Source organism: Toxorhynchites rutilus, chromosome 3 (genome assembly GCF_029784135.1).
Source record: "Toxorhynchites rutilus septentrionalis strain SRP chromosome 3, ASM2978413v1, whole genome shotgun sequence".
NCBI lineage: Eukaryota > Metazoa > Arthropoda > Insecta > Diptera > Culicidae > Toxorhynchites > Toxorhynchites rutilus.
In genome coordinates, this window is record NC_073746.1 from 55,411,946 (window position 1) to 55,437,570 (window position 25,625).

Sequence of the window (25,625 nt, forward strand, 5' to 3'; positions counted from 1 at the left end):
GCATGTGTTATAAATTTGTTCATGTTACGCTCGCGTATAATCAGAATTTTACTTCATATGCAAAAATACCCCTTCTATATATTTATGTTTGCAATTGGCTTGGTTCATCGGAACATATCGTTCATACATTTAACTGCAGTATTGAATTGTTATTTTTTTTTTCAAATGTATTCAAAGACTCGTGTCAATGAAGCGCCACACAGTCTGATAAGTGAATTGATCTATTTACATGTGCTTTGCTCTTCTCTCACAAACTAATAGTGTTTTTTACACGTGGTTTTACCTATACTACTACAATGGCTAGCTTATACCTTCACCTTAAGTAACGAAACCTCGACTCCTCTCCCCCCCCCTTTCTCGCGTTACGTTATTTGTGCACGACGCCTTATAGTGACTTTCAATACATTTCGGCTGGTTCGTCACTTTTACTTCCATTTTTGGAAGAATGTCGGAAGTGAGAATTGACTCGTGATCTCTGCGTGAGAGTTATGGATGTTACCACTACGCCAGATCGCCTCCATAGTAGTTAGTTGAGTTCTAGGCAGATAGCAGTTTTGCAATTTATAATAATGCTTTTCCAATTAATTAGTTTAATTAAATGATTCTATGACGGCTCTGGAAGATACATTTTTGGTGACTTTAAAGTTCTCATGTGGCTTTTATTCTGGGGGACAAAATAAAATGATTTTGATGTTACAATACAAACTTTCAATCCCTATTTAAAAAACAAACGACTCTCACATAGAATAAGCAGATAAATTGATTTTTTTTTTCAAAGATCGATTCTGTGGTAGCGATTTAATCAGTGAATCAATCCCTGCACCGTGTAACTTTTATACCAACCAGCTCAATCACATTTCAACGAATTAGTTAGTAGCCTTAGATAAAAATTTTTGTTGGTTTGAATTTGGTGCTTGAAAATTGTTTGAATTCAATACACTACTAAACTGACACATGGTTCACTCTGTCTGCACATGATACAGAGTAATATACGATCAGCTTACAGACAGCAATTAATAATCGTAAATATTCTCGAAATGCACTGTAGTGCATGAAACTTATCGGAATTCGATTATGGGTAAACAAAGAGTCTCCTGATGCAGGAAAGTTCGAAAAATCGCTGATAAAATTTTCCATTTCCTCGTTTAGCTGGATTTTCGTATATCCTGTTGAGAATGAAAATTATAAGAATTTGCGCTACAAACCGGATAGTCACGAAATGAACCATTGTAATACTGAGATAACTCCTCACGTGTCAATTTTAAATAATTGATTGATAACCCAAAACACAAAAAACTCGCTTGATAATTTCTCTTTATTTGTGGTAGTTATCATCAATAATCCTAATCTCTTCTATTTCGGCTCGATTGTCTTCTGCAGTTCCTTGAGTGCCAAGTCAATTTCCAAATACTGGATATCATGCATCCTCAACGCTTCCTCCTTTTCGTATTGTTTCTGATCCCGCATGAATGGTGCAAGTAATCGTTGATCGTTGATTTCACCCCCGCCGGTCATCACACTGACAATGTATGCCACTACGAAGTAAATAACAACGCCTAGCAACGAATAATACATGAAACTGATCTTGAAGATCTGTGGGACGTCATCAAGCACAGTATCCGGAGCGGACGTTACGAGGGTAACATTGTGGAGCAAACTGTCAGCGCACCCGTCGGTGCGGAATGGCATCGGAGGGGTCTTTGGATTCATTTGAGCTCCAACCACGATCGCTCCGATCGCTAGCACCGAAACAATCGCTCCACTGATCACTCCCTTCGTGTTAATGATTGTGGAAACCATCCCGGATGTAAACATACCAAGCAGAGCACCGGAAGTGATTCCGGAGAGTGAAATAGCCATGTGCATTACTTGTCCCATTCTTTCCGCCACGAAAACCAACCCTATCACGATAGCTCCTAGAAGCACTACCAGACATTTCATAACACTGCTAGCAGTCTTCTCAGTTGAGTGTGGGTAGCGATGGCGGATGAAGTCTTCGTAAATCGTTCCGGCCAGAGTGTTCAAACTTGACGACATCGTGGACAATGCGGCTGAAAAAATACCTGACACAAACAGACCGGGTAGGCCTGGAATCTTCGATCCGACATCCATGATGTAGTACGGAAGGATTTGGTCAAGTTTTTCAACCTTCCTAACGGTGTATGGATCACACGACTCGTATTTAGCATACATCAGTAATCCGGTGAAACAGGAGCACATTTTAATGAATATCAAACCACCGGTGAAGATTATGAGCGAGTTTTTGGCCACCTTCATGTCGGGAACCGCCAAAAAGCGTTGAACACATCCCTGACTAACGCCGAGATTCGAGACCCACATGGTGGATAAACCAAGCGTGACTGTCCAGAAAGATGTTCTCACGAACGGATCTGGGTTCATGCTGAAAGGTGACACCGATATCAATAGTAGATGAAAGGTTATTTTTATTGTAAGTTTTACTCACTCGAAAAACACTAGTCGCCCACCCCGATCGGCTGCCTCCCAAACTTCGATGAATCCTCCAACGTTTGCGATTCCCAGAAATATGATCGCCAGTGTTGCCCCAATCATGAGCAGAAACTGCAAAGTATCGGTCCACACTACCGCACGAAGACCGCCAACGGTCGTGTAGAAAATGCAGATAACACATATCACTGGTGTGATCAGGTGAAGATTGATACCGGTGACCTGACTGAACGCTAGTGCTGGAACATAAACCACGATCGGGATGTATATCATGCAAGCAAGAGCGTACACGAGGCTGGCAGCCGTTCGTACATTTCGGTCGAACCGCTTCTGGAGGTAAGTGAATACGGATGTGACCTGCAGGTCGTAGAACACGGGTAGATAGATTTTCTCCATCAGAACGGTAACCTGAAATATCGAAATAAATCTATATGTAATATAGTTTCATCCTGATGAAAATATCTACAACGGATTTTACATCAGAACCTTCGGAGTTAAGGTCATTTTTATGTTATGTATACATTCTGTAGGGTAAATGTTAGAATGGCAACCCTGGCAACCCAACTGTGATGCCTTTACAGTATCTACTTTATCGACACCATAATAAATAGCCTATGATAGGGATGGCTAAACGGTAGCCCGCGGTCTATCGTACCGGTCGCCCGCGTAGGCATTCCTAGGCGCCCGCCAGCTGTTCTAGGCTAGTATCACCTCCAAACGCAATGTATTACATATCCTTTCACTCTTTGCCATGATCATTTCATAAGGTGTTAATGCTAACCTCAATAAAACATATTAGTTGTAAGAGTCGTCCATTTCACCGTTGAAGTTTCCGTTTTAATATTGACGTGGGACTACGTCTAACCGGAGTATATGAGGGGTAAAATGAAAACCTAAACACAGAACAAGCAGGAAAAAATGAAAGATTCCGAATGCTTATAACTTGAACATTTCTCACTGGATCGGAAAGATGTTTGCATCAATTGATAGGGAATGTTTCTACGCTTCTATCGCAATTAATAAAATGTTATTTTTCATTAGATGAACAAATTGAATAACTGTAAAGTATTAAGCGTTATCTAAACGCCCTAACTGAATCATTTTGATTGGCCCGATCTACGGTTTCCCTAACAAAGCCATCAAAACCAAGCAGGTTCGGGGAAATCGGCATTGTAAATACATAAAAGTCGGGGGTATTTTTGCTCCGACTGAAATGTGTTTCCCTAACACAGACTTCAAATACATGGAGCGTGGGGAAATTGGCATTCCAAATACATATAAATCGGGGGCTTTTTTGTTCCGACTGAAATGTGTTTCCCCAACACAGACTTTAGAACTAAGGTGAGGAAATTAACATTGCAAATTCATGCAAGTCTGGGGCATTTTTGTTCCGACTGAAATGTGTTTGCCTAACAAGATGTCTGACAAGAAATGCCTAACAAGAAATCGGCTCTGCAAATAAATGCAAACTGCGAGTACTTCTGCACTCGCATGTTTTTTTTTGCACTCCGAAAAGTATTTTCCTAACACGGATTACAAAAGTGGGTACGAACACCACGCTTTGGCTCGGTTATTCAAGATTGCATTGAAGGGCATGCCTTCATATCTTCTGCTCACTGAATTCCTACGCATACTATTTGATGATTAGGCAAGATGTTGATAACCAATTGCTGCGATGACGCCTATTGATTAAACAATATGCGTTCGACGTATAATGTCAAAATCGAAACTGAGTGCCTGAAGTTCATCAAATCAAACAAATTCGCGGTTCGAGAAGTACGTACACTTGAGAGATGCAAACTTCCGAAGGAAACGTAAAATGAAATAATTGTTTGATAATTCTTCCGTTCACATGTTTTGTCCTAGGCATCATACCAAACGTAGAAGGACTGTCATTAAATTTACTTCTAACGAAGAACATAATCTATCACAATGGATGAATTGACCTTACATGGAATTATACAATCTTTTTACTCATAAAGTAAATATATTGAATTCAATTGAATTCGAGAATTGTTTCATTCAATCAATACAAACAAATGATTGGTACGATAAGGTAGTCCCACGTGAACCTTGCGGTTATATCATAGATATAACCCACCCATTTTTTTCAATCAGATTATTAGTTGTTCAGTTGAATCCAGTTGTTTGACCATAACTTGTGATTAAGCCAAAAATTGTCACTAGGAACAATTTAAACAATGTTTTCTCCAGGAATATCATTTGTTAAATGACCAATTTAAAATGTTGGAAATATTCGGAAACAAACACAATTTTGTTTATATTGATATTCGAAACCTTATAATTAATATGAACTTAATTTTGGGGCAAAACTTCGCCTTTGAAGACTGCGAATGCGAGTTCTAATGAAGTATTGTTACTTTGATATTGAAACTATGATAAAGGGTGTGTCACATCAAATTGCATCACGGAAAAAACGCTGTAGAAATTCACCCAGTAGACCGATCCTTTTGAAAATTTTAGACAGTAAAATAAAAACTATTAAACAACTTTTGGCATTTTCTTTTTATTCATACTTCGAGCCCAAGCCCGTATGCTCGCACCTTCCTCTTTACCCCGTCCATAAGGTTCTGTACAACGTCAGGTTGTAGTTTTTTTTGAACAGAAATCCATTTTCTCTTGAAGTCCGCCTCCGATTTGACAACTTTTGGGTTCTTCCAGAGGGCCTGCTTCATAATCGCCCAATATTTCTCTATTGGGCGAAGCTCTGGCGCGTTGGGCGGGTTCATTTCCTTTGGCACGAAGGTGACCCCGTTGGCTTCGTACCACTCCAACACGTCCTTTGAATAGTGGCACGAAGCGAGATCCGGCAAGAAGATGGTCGGGCCCTCGTGCTGCTTCAATAGTGGTAGTAGGCGCTTCTGTAGGCACTCCTTAAGGTAAACCTGCCCGTTTACCGTGCCGGTCATCACGAAGGGGGCGCTCCGCTTTCCGCAAGAGCAGATCGCTTGCCAAACCATGTACTTTTTGGCAAACTTGGATAGTTTCTGCTTGCGAATCTCCTCTGGAACGCTGAATTTGTCCTCTGCGGAGAAGAACAACAGGCCCGGCAGCTGACGAAAGTCCGCTTTGACGTAGGTTTCGTCGTCCATTACCAGGCAATGCGGCTTCGTCAGCATTTCGGTGTACAGCTTCCGGGCTCGCGTCTTCCCCACCATGTTTTGCCTTTCGTCGCGGTTAGGAGGCTTCTGAACCTTATATGTACGCAGGCCCTCCCGCTGCTTGGTCCGCTGGACGAATGAACTTGACAAATTCAGCTTATTGGTGACATCCCGGACCGAACTTCTCGGATCACGTCTAAACTGCTTAACAACGCGCTTGTGATCTTTTTCACTGACGGAGCATCCATTTTTGCCGTTCTTCACCTTCCGGTCGATGGTTAGGTTCTCGAAGTATCGTTTTAGTACTCTGCTGACCGTGGATTGGACGATTCCCAGCATCTTACCGATGTCCCGATGTGACAACTCCGGATTCTCGAAATGAGTGCGCAGGATTAATTCACGACGCTCGTTTTCGTTCGACGACATTTTTCCAAATTTACGAAAAAATTGACAGTGAAGCATGGCCAACGTGATCTATACACTCTTATCTGATTATAAGCGAAAGCTGAAGATATAATTCCTAAAAATTAAATTTCTACAGCGTTTTTTCCGTGATGCAATTTGATGTGACACACCCTTTAAGTAATGTGAACTAATTGCGCAGGTTTCTTTCAAGAAATATATTCATGAATAGCGCAGCTAGTGAATGAGAAATCAGAAATTTCTAAAATTAAATATTATACTCTATTATGCAATCCAAGTTAAACAGAATTTTGCTCGTTAGCTCTATTTTTCTGTTATAGATACAGTCGGATGATTTGGTTCGCTTGTTGCATTCCTGATGTTTTGCTTTGGGAAACATTTCGGCAATGTTTCAAAATATGCAATTCGCCGACGCTCTGGAAATAACTCGATTCGATAGGATTCTATCGATTTACAAAATACGAAAGTTTGTTCGATGTAATAGTTATAGGGATAGAATCGACCGATTTCGATTCAATTTAATAGTAGTACCGGTAAGTTTATTCGTTTTTTTTCAAAAATTTATGCTTTATTCTGCAAAAAAGTTGTAACCTTTTTTTCAGAATAAAGGTTATGAAGGTTACATCAAAATTGGAGAAGTGCTGGTCAACCAGGCCATATTGCATCGATGGAAAAAGGTAGTAATCGGACGGAGCAATATCTAGAGAATACGGCGAGTGGGATAGGACCTCCCATTTCAGCGTTCCCAAGTATGTTTCGACCGGTTTCGTGACATGCGACGACAATTGATGTGGTGTACTATGAGCTGCTAATACCGAATGAAACCATTACGGGGGACCTCTACAGACGACAATTGATGCGTTTGAGCCGTGCACTGAAGGAAAAACGGCCACAATACGAGCAAATACACGATAAAGTTATTTTGCAGCACGACAATGCTCGACCGAATGTCGCGAAACCGGTCAAAACATACTTCGAAACGCTGAAATGGGAGGTCCAATCCCACCCGCCGTATTCTCCAGATATTGCTAAGTTCGATTACTACCTTTTTCGACCGATGCAACATGGCCTGGTTGACCAGCACTTCTCCAATTTTGATGAACTCAAAAATTTGATCGATTCGTGGTTAGCCGACAAACCGGCAGATTATTCCGCAAAGGGACCCGTGAATTGCCAGAAAAATGGGAAGAAGTTGTGACTAACGATGGTCAATACTTTGAATATTAAATTTGTAACCTTTTTTACAGAATAAAGCATTAATTTTTGAAAAAAACGAAGAAACTTACCGGTACTCCTATTTTACTTTTTTTTTTTAAATTTTTCATATAAAATAGAGGTCATATAGAAAATTCAAAAAATGAGTCCAAGTTTAACAACTATTTTTGACGAACTTTGTGGAACATCGATTTTTTATGAATTTCATAATTTTATAAATAATAGAAATCTTTTTTTAAATATCTCGAGAATGACTGCATTAGGAAGGAGATTGATTAAGAGCTTTTTTGTTTTAAATCACATCAAAATTCATAATTTGTGACTAAAAATGATTGTTAACATACAAAAATCCGAAGTTTCGAAAATGCAGTTTTCAAATCTGAATTTTTGGTTCGATTTCATTTGGAATTGTACATTTTCTCTATTAATTAAAAACATTTTAACCGGATTATTTCCCGAGTGCAGATTTTCATCTCCTCAATTCAACTGTTTCAAAGAATAATGCACACCGCTGTGAAACCATATTGCTTAGATACAAGCTAATGTAGAACCATAACACATCTGAATTTTGTCGCTCGATATTGGAGTACTACATTAAAATAGAAAACCAATTTCTGAAATTTGTAAATATCAAAATTCATGAACCTCCGAATGGATTCTTATATCTTGATAGATATAGAGGAAGGGTGGTAAAGACGGACAACCTAAGTAGAAGTTGATTTTTTTCGTGCATTTCACGAAAAATATATAGCTATCTCACAACAAATTGAAAGTCTAGGTCTGTTCATATAATAAAATTTGTCTTTGAGGCAGAAATTTCGGAGAAGACGGACACTTGAAGGGAAAGACGGACAGCTGGGGTGGGAAAGATGGACACTAACTGAAAATTGAAGTTTTGTTCTCGATAAGTTTTGGAGGTCTTCAAATATGCCTTAAAAATGATCTAACAAAAAAGCTAGACTAAAATCACCTAGAAGTGCTTGTAATTTTTTTCATTTTTTCATGTCTAAAATAGCTTCCGGCATTCGGAATTACAAATTCGGATTACGTTTTAAAAACCGCTCTGCTAATTCGTCCATGATATGTGGTTGCACTTGCAAACGTAGTTAGTGGGCATCTGTTAATAAAAAAGGAGGATATAATCAAATAGTTTTCAAAACAATTTTTTTTCTTTTGTTGGTGGAGTGTCCGTTTTACCCGACTTGATTAGTATTTAATTTTCGTCAATATTTCTGGAGTAGAAATGAGAAAACTTCACCGTTGATTCGATAAACTGGAAGAGAAGTGATGATAAATCATTTACGTAACGAAAAATACCCCAAAAAATGACTCATGAGAATCTTGTTTTCTACAGATGAAAAATTACATCGAGCTGCTCTTTACAGATAACTTTTTTGTTTTTATTTACAATTTTAATAGAAAGCCAGCTAGGTGTGGGCATATAGCCAGACTATTCCGCGGATAATCGGGGTTCTACTGTAATTACAAATACAATTAATTATATCGGGAAAAAAATCCTAGCAAACTAGTAAAATTAGCCTAATTTTTTTCTGTATTATAGTGACTTTCCTTTTCTACACATACTTTACTTCCATTTTTGGAAGAATATCGGGAGTGAGAATTGAACTCGTGATCCTTAGCGTGAGAGGTATAGATGATACTACTACACCAGATCGCCTCCGAACTAACTAGTTATTTCTCTCAGCGATTAATCGATTATTTTGCAGTCGTCGTATCGAATAAGGAACAGTTGAGAAATATTCGATTAGTTGATGAACTAAGATCACATATTGCCGCCACAGTTTGTTTGGACAAACAACTGAAACTTCATTGTCGATTTTCAGACAAATGTGACATTAAGCGACGCACATCAACAGAAAATCATTAATGTTTTGTATTCATATTCTAATTACAGTGACTCAAATCCGTAATCGTACTCCACCATACAGATCTCTTTTCCCTTCTTTTGAAAGTCGAAAACAAGCTTTCAGAACATTCTATTTAGATAAAATTATAGTATCATATAAGAGTTAAAAGGTTTGCTATCTGCTTTCAGAATAATGGTTTTTATTTCTCTAATAATGGCGAATGTATGTGCTAATGTATGAAAATTGACTCAAACTCATAATCGTATGCTGGTTGAAATCTCTACTCGATTTCGAGGGCGTTGGCCAATTTCCTAATTCCATCATTATTATGGTATCCCTTGTACATTGCAACTATCTTTAGCTGTCTTTAGCCTTATCTACGAGTTTTATATGACTTGAGCTCTGGGTCATTGTCTTGGCAAAACTTGAATCCTCGTTTCCATCTCATTTTGTTCACTCTTTGCTACGTACTTCACCTTTAGGATGTTCAAGTAAACATTCTGATCCATTACATCATCGATAAAAACCAAACTGAGCAAACAAAAAGTTTGTAATGTGCCTAGGAAGGGCAGCTTGAATGTGCGAGCACAGAGGAACAAACCGTTTCTCAGCAAAAAAAGATTGGTAATTTCAATTTGATTATTCTAAACACCATGAAACAGATCAATGTCTTACTGGTAAGATGTTATTTATATACATGGGTCCTAATTAGATATTTTTGACTCCGATGTTTATCGTTCCGTATGGAGGAAGCTAACGATGAATTAAACGTAAAAAAAAATCTAAAAGCAATGTTTAAACATGGTGGTGGTGGAGGAATTTGATTTTCAACGATGCTGTATTGGGTCAGAATGTTTACTCAATCATCCTGAAGGAAAATATCAAACAAAGTGTCAACAAAATTGGATGGAATTGAGGATTTAAGTTTTGCCAAGACAACTACCCAGAACTCAAGACATATATAGTTCGCACATGGTTACATTACAATTACTAAAAAGATATTGATATTCCTCCACAATCTTCCGACATCAATCCAAAAAAAAAACTAAGGAAGTTAACTGTGTATGATATTTAGAAACCATTAAATTTCTAAAAATAACGATTTTAAAAATCACCTTATGAAAAAAATGATGAATATACCTTCTGAATACACCAAAAAACTCGTAGATAAGGCTAAAGACAGCTAAAGATAGTTGCAATGAACAAGGGATACCATAATAATGATGAAATAAGGAAATTGACCAACGCCTTCGGAATCGAGTAGAGATTTCAACCAGCGTACGATTATAAGTTTGAGTCAATTTTCATACATTAGCACATACATTCGCAATTTTTAGAGAAATAAAAACCATTATTCTGAAAACAGACACCAAACTTTTTAACTTTCATATGACACTATAATTTTATCTAAATAGATTGTTCCGAAAGTTTGTTTTCGACCTTCAAAAAAAGAGAAAACAGATCTGCATGGTGGAGTACAATTACGGATTTGAGTCACTGTATATTAATAGAATAATCATGTTTCCGTATTCTAGTTTCTGCAGAGTGCAGATGCACTGGATATGAGAGGAAAGATTACTTCTACAAATCGATCAATCAGAACACGGGATTTCCGTTTGGATAATTGTTGAGATTTTCAATCAGTTCTCGGCCCCTATATGTTACCGAAAGACGTAAACCTATGTCAACATTTCACAGGAAAGATGATTTTGTGTAGCATCATGCCAGAATTAAAAAAAAAGGATTTGACCGGTTTTGCAGCACATCATGATTTTAAAACGCTTGGCGCTGTTTTTCACTGCTAAAAAGTGGAACAGTGTATCTGAGGTCTAAAAAACAAAAAAAAAACTAATTTCTCAAATTTGAGGAGTTGGCAGATTATGCAACGACATATTTAAAAATTCATTCTTGATTATACTTACGCAAAGCGCACAAATAATGCACACCGCATACTGTGTCCCATGAGCGTACATTTCCGAGGGAACTCCCAGCATTGTGATTCCGGAAACATGTCTGAAATAGATGATCATAGATTTATTATTTATCTAAATAATTAAACTAAGATGACTTACGTTGCAATAAGTGAAGCCGAGACTGGGAATTTACTCATCGTCTTGCCACCCAGAAGGTATTCTTTGGTGTTATTTTGTTTGATTTTCGATACGAATCCAAAGTACACACCTATCAGTGCTGACAGTAGCAGCATCGCCGTGAAGATGGCATAATCGAAAGTGGAGAACAGGAAGTCTTCCCTCGCATTTGTTCCGACAGGCATAGTCGATGGAGCAGTTGGCGGAGCGCTGAAGTCCGGTTCACTCGTTGAGGGGATGGTCGATGTCAACATTTTAGTGATTTCCGATACAATGCTAGTCATCGTTGTGGTTGACATTAAATCAGGCGCGCTATATGTATCACCTGAACTCTGCATTGCGGGCATTTCTGCAGCTGGCGCTTCGTCGAACTCTTCCACCATTTGTACCTCTTCGTCCATTGTGGTATGGGTTCAGACAACCTTTGAGGGAAATTAAAACAAAGATGTTAATTTTCAGAAAGATATACTCGTTTATACCCTTATCATATCAAGGCGCGAGACAGCTGAAATGGGAAACTTCCGCTTCGGTAATCTTATGTCTATATGCAGAAGAAAACGCCACCAATTTCAGCTGACCATTTGTCATACTGAACCTCCCAATCTGTCGTCTCTGTTTGCCTCCGAAAATGAAATATGGTCAGAACATTGTGTCCAAAGAGACTGGCTAGTGTGGGACACGCTTGTAGATCAATTTCGGGCATACGAATGAACCGAGTATCACAAACTATCCGACAAACAGCTGACTCAGCTGACAGCCATAAGTGGTGTGTGCTTTCAAAGATCATCACACCGGACAAAGTGCAGCGCATTATCAGGCCTCAAATTGACTTGCGAGAGTCTTGCCACCACCACCACGATACACAGTTGCGTCCCGGAACAGAATCTAAATCGGTCTTCTTAATAGGTAATTTGCGGGAAAAACGTGATCTCGTTTGAAGCGTTATCATAGCAATGGCAATTACTGCTGGAAGGGGGAGGTGTGTCTTTGTCAGAATTGGCTGCTGCCGGATCGGTAGTTTTGAGTTCTATTGATAGAGCAAGTCTTCCGTGTTCGAATTAATACTTTTGTTTGCGTAGGTGCATCATGAACTGCGTTGTATTTTTTGGGTGGTTCATATGATGCGACAATGCACCCGTGGAGACTATTTTGTCCAGGAAGATAAAATTAGTGTGGATCTTACATTTTATGTAGCTCATACAGCTCGATTGAATATTTTTGGAAAACTTTTAAACAATTTCACGGCTACCTTTTTCACACGATAGTTTTATTAGGTTCAGGGGATTCCTATCAAAATCATAGAGATACAGGCAATCTTCGATATAACGTACATTTCACTTTCAAAATTGTACGTCATATCGAAGCATAATAAAAAATCCAAAAACATAGCTCATATTTTTGAATTATGATGCTGTTTGGGTATAGTTAGAAAGAAAGTGAAGCCAACCTTTCTCATGATGTTTCCCTTCATACTGTTGATTGAGGGTAAATAGATAAAACGACTGCTTGCTTGATAAAAAACCTAACATCCGAATAAAATTCATTATTATTCATTATTACATTATTATTCGACCTTTTAGACAGGGGTAACACGGGGTGAGTTGGACATACGGGGTGATTTGGACCACCCCTTTATCTCAAAAAGGACGGCTCAATTTGGATTTTTTATGATGTCATCTCCTTTTATTGTTGAACAGTATGTACCTAACGTAAAAAAAATCTAGTAAAATTCGATAGGTGAAAGGAAACGGTTGAATGAACACAACTAGCACTTTGATTGTCTAAAAAATGTGAGTTCTAAAAAATGTGTGTGGATCGCGGTTTTAAGGTTTCTCCCGCTGATTAAACAAACTTTTCGTATATTGTGCAGTAAAGTTCTGTTCGCCTACAGATGGGTAACAATTTGATGCAGCGAAACTGTAAGTTTGATAACAATAAATGAAATTAATTGCATTTTTATTTTTGCATGTTATGTGGGATGGACACGTTTCTGTGGGGTAAATTGGTCTAATTGATTCCAGATGCCGCTGAATTACAAAAAGAGGATGGGCAACGTTTGAAGAAGGAGGAGCTTGAAAGAGTAACGCAGGCCATCAAGAAAGGATTTTCTTTGACCAAGCATCGAAAGTGTTTGAAAATGCTCGAACAACAGTGAAAAGACCCATGCAGAATTCGAAATGGTCTCAAACCAATTTTTCTGGTCTGGAATCTGGCTAAGACACCTGGTTTCGATCCCAGAACACTGTTACTGGTTGTAACATTAACCCAAAATACTTTACATAAACATAAGTATGTTTTTTTTCTCGATAAAACACACACTGGACTAAATCACCCCGCATCAAATTTTAATGTTCAAAAATCATCTCTTTTATTTTATGATATATTTGGTAATTTGAAGCTTGATATAATGATAAAACATTATTGATTGAGAGAAAACAAGTGTAGCTCAGTATACAGTGTGACATTTTTTATTTAGACCGTATTGGTTTGGAAATATTAGGAGGTCCCAATTCCCTCCATTTCCCCTACAAATTCGTATTGCCATCTGAGTTGAAGATGTGTTTTAGATTTTAAATTAATCGTTCAACAGGAAGTGCCCAGCAAACATTAAATCGTATAATTTTGCATGTGCTAAGTCTTACAAGAAATCAGAATAAATCATAATCGCATATAATATCAATCAAAGTATGTATCGTGTATATTTGAAATCGCATAAAATGTAAAAACTCGATTTTATATATCATTATCAAATTAAGTCGCAATTCGGTATAATAAACATCAGTTTTATGATGTACATTGTTATAAAATATATTCAATCCGCATCATATGCGTATATTACACTGATGCAGTTTGTGTGTCGTATAAGCGCATAATTTAAATCGTTTCAGTACTGCAGTAAATCGTGTTGCATGCTGAAGAAAATTATGAAACAGTAAATCAAATTAGCTCCTAATAAAGAACATATTACATCATATTGAAATGTCAATGAAATGCTTTAACATTGACAAGTTTCATTTCATAACAGTAATGTTTGAACACATACGAAATAATAAAATAATTAAATTTTAAAAAAATGGCTCTTATATGGCTCGGAAACCAGGAATGACTGATCCTACTGCATAGAATGTATTAGGTTATATCATATCGAATCATATGTATGAGTTTTAACCGCTGTTGAATTAAATTTCAGATAGCCGCGCGAGATAGCTGGTGGATGGTAATCCAGACGACAGGAGTTCGAACCCACATCGGATCAGTTTTCACCAAGCATCAATCTGTGCCATTTTAAACATTTAATTTCCACTCCCAACACAAGTAAATTTAATAATTATTATTTCTACAAAAATAAATACGTATATATGAAACTAGCGATTCGTGAGGCTGTAATAAACATTTTACGAAAATATTTTTCTCCATTTGTTTTTTTTTGTCCATGTCTGTAATAAATCGTATATGAGTATGGCAAAAGTCATATTAGATGCGTTGACAATTCATGAATATATTCATATTAGATCGCAATTCAATTTCAACATAATCGCTATTATAGTCGGTCAAAGTTGCATATTTATCCAAAATAATTCGGTAAGCATTTGCCATGTATGTATATGGCCTCCACTTTTGCATGCATATGCCAGTTAGGCGCATTATATGCCAACAAAAATTTAGGGCATATGATGTTATATATACACTTGTTATGCGATTTAATGTTTGCTGGGTGGACAGGAAATTTGAATTTCTGAATTTAAACAATACAAGAACCATGGCTAGCTAAACAAAACCGTTGAAAAATATAAATATTATATGAGTTATATGAAGAATATAATGAGTTCACGATATTTGATGTCTTCAAAATAAAAGCTTTTTTGAATTCTTCTCTGATAATTAGAGGTAAAAACGTAGAACGAACTGACGTCATAACACGGCGAGCGGGAGACGGTAAGTTGATTCGAATCTAACAACTCACAACTCTCCTGCCCATGTTCGTATAGGAGACGTAAGCGACAAAATGAACAAAATCGATTTTTTCGCCGTTTTGCATTCTACGCAATGTAATACGTATGCTCAACATGCAAACAAACATTTTTGCTCGAAAACATTTGATCAGTTTTGAAAAAACGCTTCCGAAAAATCACTGTTTGTCCACATAACAGACGTAGTTCCATACAGCCTTCATACATCGTAAGAAAATCAACAATTATAAGAATTATGTGCTATAAGCTGAATCTACATTTGAATCACATTCAGTGTAGAGTTCAAACATGCCTGTCACGATAGTGTCTTATTACTTAGTGTAATATGTAAGTGTAAGAAACCATTGAAACACTGCTCATAAAATTACAATTTTCTGTACACTGCACTGCGATGAACGAAGAGAAGCAATTGTGTTTTCTAATTTTATAATTACTTAAATTTTCTGTATTTGAATCTTCAAGAGGATAATGAAACAATCAGATCAGTAGTAAAATTAAAATAATATTGGTTCTTAGCATTATAACCCCTCGGATTCGACATCGAATTATTCCACATACTCAGCATTTACTCATACCGATGGTGTAAGTCACTCCACCATCTTTAAACGATTGATCGTGATATCGGTAAATCATGTTGCTAAAATTACCAACATGGCAGATTGCCTTCACAAAATCAATTAATTGAAAAAACACGAACCTACACGAACCCAGAGTATTTAGGGAAAAAGTACTATTCTAGACTCGCAACAAATCCAGAGCACCTTTTCCAGACATTTCACTAAATTTATTCCAAACCTTTTTGATTTTATCTGATAACAACTGAAACTACAGTCCAATCACTGTTCGTTAAACGCGCTACTCTTTCGTTTTGATCTTGCCGACAGCAATATCTGTGCCTGCGGCCAAGGTTACCACGACGTCGAACACGTTGTTTGGTCGTGCGAGGAGTATCTTGTTGCCAGATCGAATTTAGAAAACTCTCTTCGGGCTAGAGGAAGGCAGCCCAATGTGCCGGTGAGAGATGTGTTGGCTGGTTTAGACCTTGATTACATGTCCCAAATATATGTCTTCCTAAAAGTTATCGATCTTCGTGTCTGATTATCCTTATATCCTTATATTCTCCTTTTCCTTTTTCTTCGCGAGAAATCAAATCCCTTCTTATTAACAATAGAATAAGGTGAACTGTAAAAACATTTTAGATATAAGATAGGCTTAAGAATTGAGTGTAATGAATGTGAGTGTGAATGTGAGAGTGAACATTGTCAACATATCCTTTTATCCCTTCCTTTTCCTGAAGAAAATATGTCACCCTTCTAAACTCGAGTAGACCGCGAGTAATCGGTTTTCTACACCATTAACATTAGAATTAAGGAAAAATGTTTATATATACTTGTAACAATACAGTCAGGAGTTTGGCTCCTTTAAACTTATGTAACTGAGCCTGTAAAAATAAACGATTTAATTAAAAAAAAATTAAAAAAAACTGAAACTACCGACGGAGATGTTTTGACTATTACCGGAAATACTAACGCTACAGACGAAGCAACCTGGTGATTACGTCTAGCTATGCGAACAAATGTTCATTGAAACGATTGATTGTCCGAATAAATAGACGTAAGCGTTTTCCAAATGGAAAAAATATGTTTTAATCTGCCAAATCTCCTAGGCCCTCTTTTCGTCGATAATATCCGTCAACTGGACAGATTATTTCATTGCAAATTTGCATGGTTACGCTTGTAGGCGAAAAAACAACAAAAATGCGTTTTCCCAACACTAATGGTGTTGGCGATTACGTCTCCTATGCAATCATGGGCAGTCTCTGCAGTTCCAATATGAGTTGAAGAGCTGCGTTCTATCGTTATTAGGCTGAACCGAATCCGCTCATTATGAGATTCATTTGAGCAGCTCATGGGCAGTTGACAGCTCATCGCTAAATCCGACAGTCAAATCGATATCGAGAAGAAGCATTGAGGAAACCTTCATTTGAATTTAATTTTCCAACTGCTTCGCATCCGTTTCAAACCGATTCGTAACTGTCCAGGCCTGCTTAGATGCCTACTTACATTGTGTAAACATGGTACAAGTTGCAACATTTCTCTTCTGTTTCTCATGACAGTACAAGCTCTGCACCGAACATACTGTATGCACCAGCCAACATCTCAAACGTCAAAAGTATTTGTTTTCTTCGTGTATTCTAAAACGAAGGATTTTTTTCGTCCGATCCGCAATGTAGCAGTGTAGCAACTGACGGTTCAGTCGATTACCTTCGCTATTCCTCTATTCCGCGCGGCGAATGAAGTGATATGAGTACAATAATATTATCTTGGACCGCCGTCATGGCACTTATCATTATCCTTAAAATCCTAGTCCAAACAAGTTTTAGAGTACATTACAACCCTAAGGTAACCTTCCAACTGCGACAAACTATCTTTAGTGTCCGAAATCGATCCATGCGAAATTACTAGTATTAGCCGTCCAACGATCAAAACATCCAGTTTGAATAATGCTATTGAACTATTGATATCTCGATAACGATAATTTAACCGATAGGACTTGTCCGATATAAAAAAGGCTGCACTATTAGTATTGGATATTTTGAAAAGTTCTCAACAATATTCGGCTCAGTCATGAGAGAACAACTACAAAGAAGACACAGCACTTTCCGACTATTGTCAACTATTTTTCAAATGAGCATCTATTGGGACATTGAAAATAATAACATTAATAATTTGAATAATCATTGATATTAACGTAATATTTTTGTTTATAAAACGCAAAACATTTTGAAGACAAATATGATAAATATGAAACATTCAACCCATAGTGATTGCACAGATTGAAACCTTGTAAATTATCGCTTATAACAATTAAATGGAATGCATCGTATGATAAAACACATCGTATGATCAACGGTCCTCGTGCTTTAAGTCTATCTCCAGACACGTTTCACTGTATGCTTGACACATTTTCAAATTTATGATTCCTTTTCTATGGACGAATTAAAAATAGTTCCCAAACAACCAACTTAAGTCTCGGCTTACGTCTAACGTCAGAGCGTGAGACAACACTTTCATCCAACGTTATCATCATGTCCTACTAGATATACATAAACACACAAGGACTTAAATCCTACAACAGCCAAGAAATTCAAGATCAACGATGATATTTACGAACCTGTCATAAATCAGAGTATATCCTCAGTCCGCACTGAACCACTGTCAGTACACAAGATTTCGCTACCTCCGAGTAGCTAATTCCGGTGGTGTTCGCCTCCAAACCGCCACAGCCAACGGAAGTTTTTCGTCCGAGAGAAAGCGCGCGTGCGATTTTGAATTTCACCACCAACCGAATCGCTAGGAATATTCTGCTCGCCCACGTTGACAACGTTGTCGTCTGCGGTCCGTAGCTCGACTGACTTAGGACTCAGGATGAGCCGAGAATAATAGTTGGATTTCCACCACCAACTACAAGTGATAGCCCCATAGCGGCAGCCAGGCGGTCGAAGATATTATATTATTGTTATCAACTTCCACTCTCACTCAGCGGCGCACTGTGATGCTGCGCTTGAGATTTCTAAGCGCAACGCGGAGACGGTACGTATACCTGAATTAGAATCCAGCTCCGGGTAGCATTCATCGTTGCATGAGGTTGAGTGTGTAAAATAAATTTTGTGCATTATATGCACCAAATTTATAGAAGTAAAAAATATAAATTTGATGTGTAATTCACAATTTCATTCGATGCCTAGGCTTCGATTTCTTCAGTTTAAGTTTAGTTTTAAAGATAATGTTTTGTAATGTATCATTCACTCGGATCTGGAGTGGTTGAAGGGGTGATATTCTAAATTGAAATACAGCGCGGACTCGATTATATACAGTTTCTGATTTCTTTTCACTATATATAATCGAATCAAAAAAAAAATTTAATCCGTTTTTTTTTTGCATGTATTTTTCTTTTTTTTAATATAAAAGAGGAATTTGATTTTTGATTCATCCCCTTAATGTGAGAAAATACCTTTCTCACATGAAAAAAAAAATTATCCAGATTCTCTCGAACATATTTGATGGAAAAAATCCTTCTACGCATAAAGGGTGTGTCACATCAAATTGCATCACGGAAAAAACGCTGTAGAAATTCGCCCAGTAGACCGATCCTTTTGAAAATTTTAGACAGTAAAATAAAAACTATTGAACAACTTTTGGCATTTTCTTTTTATTCATACTTCGAGCCCAAGCCCGTATGCTCGCACCTTCCTCTTTACCCCGTCCATAAGGTTCTGTACAACGTCAGGTTGTAGTTTTTTTTGAACAGAAATCCATTTTCTCTTGAAGTCCGCCTCCGATTTGACAACTTTTGGGTTCTTCCGGAGGGCCTGCTTCATAATCGCCCAATATTTCTCTATTGGGCGAAGCTCCGGCGCGTTGGGCGGGTTCATTTCCTTTGGCACGAAGGTGACCCCGTTGGCTTCGTACCACTCCAACACGTCCTTTGAATAGTGGCACGAAGCGAGATCCGGCCAGAAGATGGTTGGGCCCTCGTGCTGCTTCAATAGTGGTAGTAATCGCTTCTGTAGACACTCCTTAAGGTAAACCTGCCCGTTTACCGTGCCGGTCATCACGAAGGGGGCGCTCCGCTTTCCGCAAGAGCAGATCGCTTGCCACACCATGTACTTTTTGGCAAACTTGGATAGTTTCTGCTTGCGAATCTCCTCCGGAACGCTGAATTTGTCCTCTGCGGAGAAGAACAACAGGCCCGGCTGCTGACGAAAGTCCGCTTTGACGTAGGTTTCGTCGTCCATTACCAGGCAATGCGGCTTCGTCAGCATTTCGGTGTACAGCTTCCGGGCTCGCGTCTTCCCCACCATGTTTTGCCTTTCGTCGCGGTTAGGAGCCTTCTGAACCTTGTATGTACGCAGGCCCTCCCGCTGCTTGGTCCGCTGGACGAATGAACTTGACAAATTCAGCTTATTGGCGCGTCCCGGACCGAACTTCTCGGATCACGTCTAAACTGCTTAACAACGCGCTTGTGATCTTTTTCACTGACGGAGCATCCATTTTTGCCGTTCTTCACCTTCCGGTCGATGGTTAGGTTCTCGAAGTATCGTTTTAGTACTCTGCTGACCGTGGATTGGACGATTCCCAGCATCTTACCGATGTCCCGATGTGACAACTCCGGATTCTCGAAATGAGTGCACAGGATTAATTCACGACGCTCTTTTTCGTTCGACGACATTTTTCCAAATTTACGAAAAATTGACAGTGAAGCATGGCCAACGTGATCTATACACTCTTATCTGATTATAAGCGAAAGCTGAAGATATAACTCCTAAAAATTTAATTTCTACAGCGTTTTTTCCGTGATGCAATTTGATGTGACACACCCTTTATGTTCGAATTTCAACAATGACAGAGTTAGAGAATTTTTTTTTGTTTCGGACTCTGTTGCCTCGAACTGGCCCTACATTACAAAGTACGCTACGGAAGACGATTTTGTTGCTTTCATTTGAAAGATGAGAATATTTGATACAAGATATAGTAGTGGAATATCTAAATTAATGGATTTTAATAACATTTTGGAAGTGAAAAACTTAAAAGTTAGTAATTGTTAATGTATTATTATTAATGTCATCCTGATGTTTTTTTTATCAAACTGGATTGTTTCTATCAATCAAATGGAAGCTCTCTAACCGCTCTACAATTTGTTCTTTGACACCCAACTTCTATCTATCTTAATTTGGCTGCAACATCGATATAATGAATTCTTGGTGAAAATTCAAGCAAAATCTTCAAAAATCACGATTTTTACCCCACTGTATATGAATTAGTTACTTAAATTACACCTTAACGTTGAAAGATTACATTTCTTCTTTAAATAAGTCATATTTGAAACAAAAAAAAAAAATTTCAAACTGTATATAATCGAGTCCAAAATTGTATATAATCGAATCACATATAATCGAGTCCGACCTGTACTTGAAATTTGTGATCTTTTAATTTATTCATTTATCACCCATTACTATTCAAATCGAAAAACAATAGAACTAGACTTTTAATCTTTATTCTAAACGAGGGACAGACGAGTGAAAAACGAATAAGTGTTGCATTCTGACACGTCTACTGGACAGCTCAAAAATCAATCAGTCGTAACCGTTGGATTAGAAAGGAGACATTCTAAGGATATTCTCGCGATGCGAACCAGATGCGAGGTAATGCTATGTGAGATCTCCAAATCTTCGACAGAAGAAATGAATTACTTTTTGTCCAGACTGAACGATCTAGATCTAGATGTAGATTACATTTATTCGATTTTCGATTGTTTTGTGGCGTTATGTTGGTACTCATGTCTCTTACAAGCTGTCTTACAAGCTGATGAAGTGAGGGTGCAAAAAAAGATTTAAAGATTTGCAATGGCGTACACGAATGGAACAAAAAAAATCGAACAGGTTCTGCATCTATGGTATGAATGTCGGACAAGTTTAAAAAAATTTTTTGACAAATTGGCGACCGTTTCAAAAAAATAGCTTTTTCGCGTTCGATTCAAATTCGATTAATATTTAAAAAAAATAATATTTTTTCATTGGTTTATGCGATAGAGGATGTATAAGGATTTATTCAAATCAAATTTGGAATAAATCAGTTCAGTAGAACTTGAGATATCGTGTACGCCAGCCAGAAAACAACAGTTTCGAGAAAAACGCGTTTGAAATTTTGTGCAAAGATCATACTATATTACATGCCGCATCACAAAAATGCATATAATTGGGCAGATAATGGGATTTTCAATAAGTCCTCTCTAGGCTATATTCTTGAAATTCTTAACTTCATTCTTGACAAAATTTCTTTTTTTTTTCAAATTCCTAACGTTTCATTAAAAAAAATGGACAAAGATTGCCGATTTTTCATGAGTTTACCTTCACTCGCCCTGCGAAACTACCCATGCAGCATCAATCATAGTAACCTACGAGTCAGCAGGAAAAAATTGACAGCTCTATCAGTCGAACTCTAACCGTGATGACGAAAACAGTGAAGCTACTCCGTTCAGAAGTGTGCGCGATCAAAGCACGGTACCACGCCGCGTCGAAAACGGACATCGTGCGACATTTTGTGGACGCCAGATACGCCCGTTCCGGCATCTACAACATCTTGGCACTATTGGACAACAATCATCGAAAGAATGCCCGGTTCCGGACGGCCGACGACCCTGAGTGAGAAGAAGCTCCAAAGGATGCTGAAGAGGAAAAGTTGCTACATCACTGTGTGCGCTTGGCCGGGAGGTCGGTGCAACCGGCCAAACAGTGAAAAAGTACCTGGCGAACATGGGCATACATGTTGGGAAGCGGAAGTCCCGTCCACTGGTCTCAGAGCTGCAGGTAATGTCGCAGAGGCAGCGGCTGAACAAAATGGTCAAGTCGATTTTCCCGGCGAATCGCGACGTGGTGGTGGGGATGGACGACGAGACCTATCTCACCCTGGATAGCAACGGCTGGCAGGGCACTTCTTTTTTTTTTACTTCCATCACGAAGGAAGGGAGCTCCGAAGTGTAGTTTATTTCACATACCAAATTCTCCAAGAAGGTGCTGCCGGAAGTTGCGTTGTTCATCAAGAAATACGATAAGGGCGAAGACGCGGTGTTCTGGTCGGATCTGGCGTCGGCCCGCTACTCGAAGCGATCGTTAGAGGAGATGGAGCGGCTGAATATCGATGTGGTACCCAAGTCGGCGAACCAGCCAAACGTCCCTCAGCTGCGTCCCATCGATAATTTCTGGGCAAACCTGAAGCGTAAGATCTACTCCAACAATTTTTTCACGAAAACTGAGAAGGAATTGATAAATAAAACGATATCCGGCATACTTCAAGGCCGGATTTTCTTTGAAGAAAAATTCCCCCGACCAGAACGGGAATCGAACCCGAACCCCCGGCATGTTAGGTTTGAGGCTAACCACTCGGCCACGGGAGCACCATTTAACACCGTATTATTGGAAAATATAGAATTTAGGCGCCTTTCAAAATAAAATTTGTAGCAGTTTCTAAAATACAGAACGATTACAGATGAATGAGGGTTAACCAATCTACGTACTGACGTAGTTGTTACCTTAATTTTTGAGAGCACAGTCAAGATAAATCCATTCTCGCTTAGGTGGTGCGTATTACACAATTCTCCTAATCATTTTAATGAGACGGCTCAACATATTTTTGCATTAATATAATGAAAAACGATAGAATAGAGTATCAAGTTTACTACAACGAATATTGAACAGATATTTATCGGATAAGGATTTTCCATCGCATTGCTGATATTTTTGTGTGGTGTGTCTTCAGAGATAATATGTAATTCTTCACTACAAAACATACTTTATGGCTTCATGGAGCAATGCGTTTGGCTTCTGATATCGTTTGATTCAATAACAAGAATTATAAGTTCCAACCTCTCCTGTATGTTCGAGGTAGTTTATCCTTTTGCTCAACAAAAAGCATTTGAACTAAGACGAGATTGCACATATAGTCAGCGACGGGTTCAGGAAAAAAAAATCCAATGCTAACAAAATCAACTGTTATGTGAAAACACTTCGAATCGATCACAATCACGATCCTTACATTTGGTGGCAAATAGTAGAAGCGCTCTGCGCGATAAGGTGTATCGCCAATCAACAAGATTGATTAAAATAATTATTAATTTAATTTTGAAGAAAAATCTGGCATACTATAAAATATTATTTTTAATTATGTATGAATGGTGCTAACGGGCTATTTTGCTATGGTTTATCTTGTGTTAATGAAAAATTATTTATATTTTTTAATATCCGGTATCCAGCCGGATAACAAATATTGGTCGGACAAGCCGGATACCGGATAATTACCGGATATCCGTTTCATCTCTAATAATTACCTTCCATTGGAAATTTATCAAATTCAATTATCTGTCTTAGTTTTTTCATCACCATCCGAAAAAGTCCATTTTTTTATGCAAACGTTAGATTAGACTACCATTTGATAAAATCATAAGGTTTGGTTAGAATCCGGAATTACTGTTAATTTTATAGCAGCGGTCGTAGCAGGCGTCTCTGGAAGCTTTAAATAGTAAACATTTCGGAAAACCTGTATCTGTCGACGGTAAAAATTTCACGTTGATCCGTTTTGTTTTGAAAAAGTTGTGCAGAATGGAAGCCGATAGAAGAAATTTGATTCTAGATACCTACATTCAAAATCCGACGTGGTCAGGTACTAAAAACGCGGAATCGCTGAAAGTGGATAAACCGAAAATGTATGATGTGCTGAAACGATTCTGTTGACGTACAACGTTCGGATGGATCGGAGGACGCGTAGTAGTGGAATTTACGATTAGAGGCTCAGTTTGAAGGTATTGAGAACAATTCAGACAAACTCGGGACTCTCGGACTACGACATCGCCAAAAAAATCAACTGTAACCAATGTACCGTTCGGAGAATCCGTATGCGAAAAGGTTATCGTAATTCCCGTGCCTGAAAGCAACCAAACAGGACTCTAGAGCAAAATCTGGTGACCAAAAGACGCACTCGACGAAGTACGAAGGATGCATGCTGATGGATGACGAAACGTACGTGAAGATGGATTTTGGACAGTTTCCAGGCCCAAAATTCCATAATGTCACTGCCAGAGATGTTCTTTTTTTTCCCCTGTTGGATGTGAACCACTGCGTCCATTATTCTGAACTATTGTGGTATATCCCATTTTTTTATACTCCACTTCAAGCTTACCTACTGCTTATTGATGAAGAAGTAGACTGAAAGCTTTAGCGAGATAGGTGCCAATCAGGAATACTCTGTTTGATAAATTTTATAATCCTGATCGGCGACGCAGACCAAATTTCCTTGGGCTCCAGAATAGCCTTATCAAGGTATTGAAGTCTGCGTCCAGTTAGAGCTCCACAATTACAGAGCAAATGTTCCGAGGTTTCGCTTTCGGTATTACAAAAACGACAAATTCCATCTTGCACTAAACCTATGTTTTTGAGATGGTATTTACTCGGACAGTGTCCTGTTATAAGGCCCGTGATTGTGCTGAAGTCTTTCTTGTTAAGACTCAGCAATTGTTGAGTAATTTCAATACTCGGCGTGATAAATTTTTTTGACTGGTTAAGTTGTACCGCCAACCAGTTGGCTAACACTTCCCGGTCTTCCCATTTCTTCAGCTCACCTTTCAACACACAGTCAGAAATTCCACAGAATGGTTCTGGACCAGTGAAAGGTGAGCTTGAGCCGTTCCTGGCAAGTTCATCTGCTCGCTCGTTTCCCTCTATGCCACAATGGCCAGGAATCCAGTACAGTTGTACCGAACTTATCCGACTTAGTTGCCGTAAGAGGAGAATGCATTCCCAGACAATTTTTGAGGAGCATTTAAAAGCATTTAGAGCTTTAAGTGCCGCTTGACTGTCTGTGAATATGCAGATTTTAGCATGTATATATATTTTTTTAAGGCAGACATTTGAGCATT

At 38.3% G+C, this 25,625-nt stretch overlaps 1 protein-coding gene across 5 annotated transcripts; it reads right to left on the reverse strand.

Annotated features, from left to right (window-relative positions):
• Positions 1 to 890: 890 nt before the first annotated feature.
• On the reverse strand, positions 891 to 18,629 carry LOC129779392 (sodium-coupled monocarboxylate transporter 1-like). Of its 5 annotated transcripts, none has more exons than XM_055786835.1 (5): positions 17,219 to 17,321; positions 11,167 to 11,606; positions 11,017 to 11,107; positions 2,465 to 2,874; positions 891 to 2,401 (listed from the first exon to the last, which is right to left on the reverse strand). In XM_055786835.1, exons 2-5 carry the CDS (start codon positions 11,583 to 11,585, stop codon positions 1,354 to 1,356), a joined length of 1,968 nt encoding a protein of 655 aa, XP_055642810.1. In that variant the 5' UTR covers positions 11,586 to 11,606; positions 17,219 to 17,321; the 3' UTR covers positions 891 to 1,353. The 5 variants fall into 5 exon arrangements, with proteins under 5 accessions (XP_055642810.1, XP_055642808.1, XP_055642809.1 ...); XM_055786833.1 differs by lacking the exon at positions 17,219 to 17,321 and adding an exon at positions 11,780 to 11,960; XM_055786834.1 differs by lacking the exon at positions 17,219 to 17,321 and adding an exon at positions 11,763 to 11,960.
• Between the last annotated feature and the right edge of the window lie 6,996 nt (positions 18,630 to 25,625).

Coding starts and splice junctions, on each gene's coding strand:
- LOC129779392 (XM_055786835.1), bottom strand. CDS start 11,585: ATGGACGAAGAGGTACAAATGGTGGAAGAGTTCGACGAAGCGCCAGCT. Junction 11,108..11,166: donor TCGGCTTCACTTATTGCAAC/GTAAGTCATCTT, acceptor CATCTATTTCAG/ACATGTTTCCGGAATCACAA. Junction 2,402..2,464: donor GGGCGACTAGTGTTTTTCGA/GTGAGTAAAACT, acceptor GTCACCTTTCAG/CATGAACCCAGATCCGTTCG.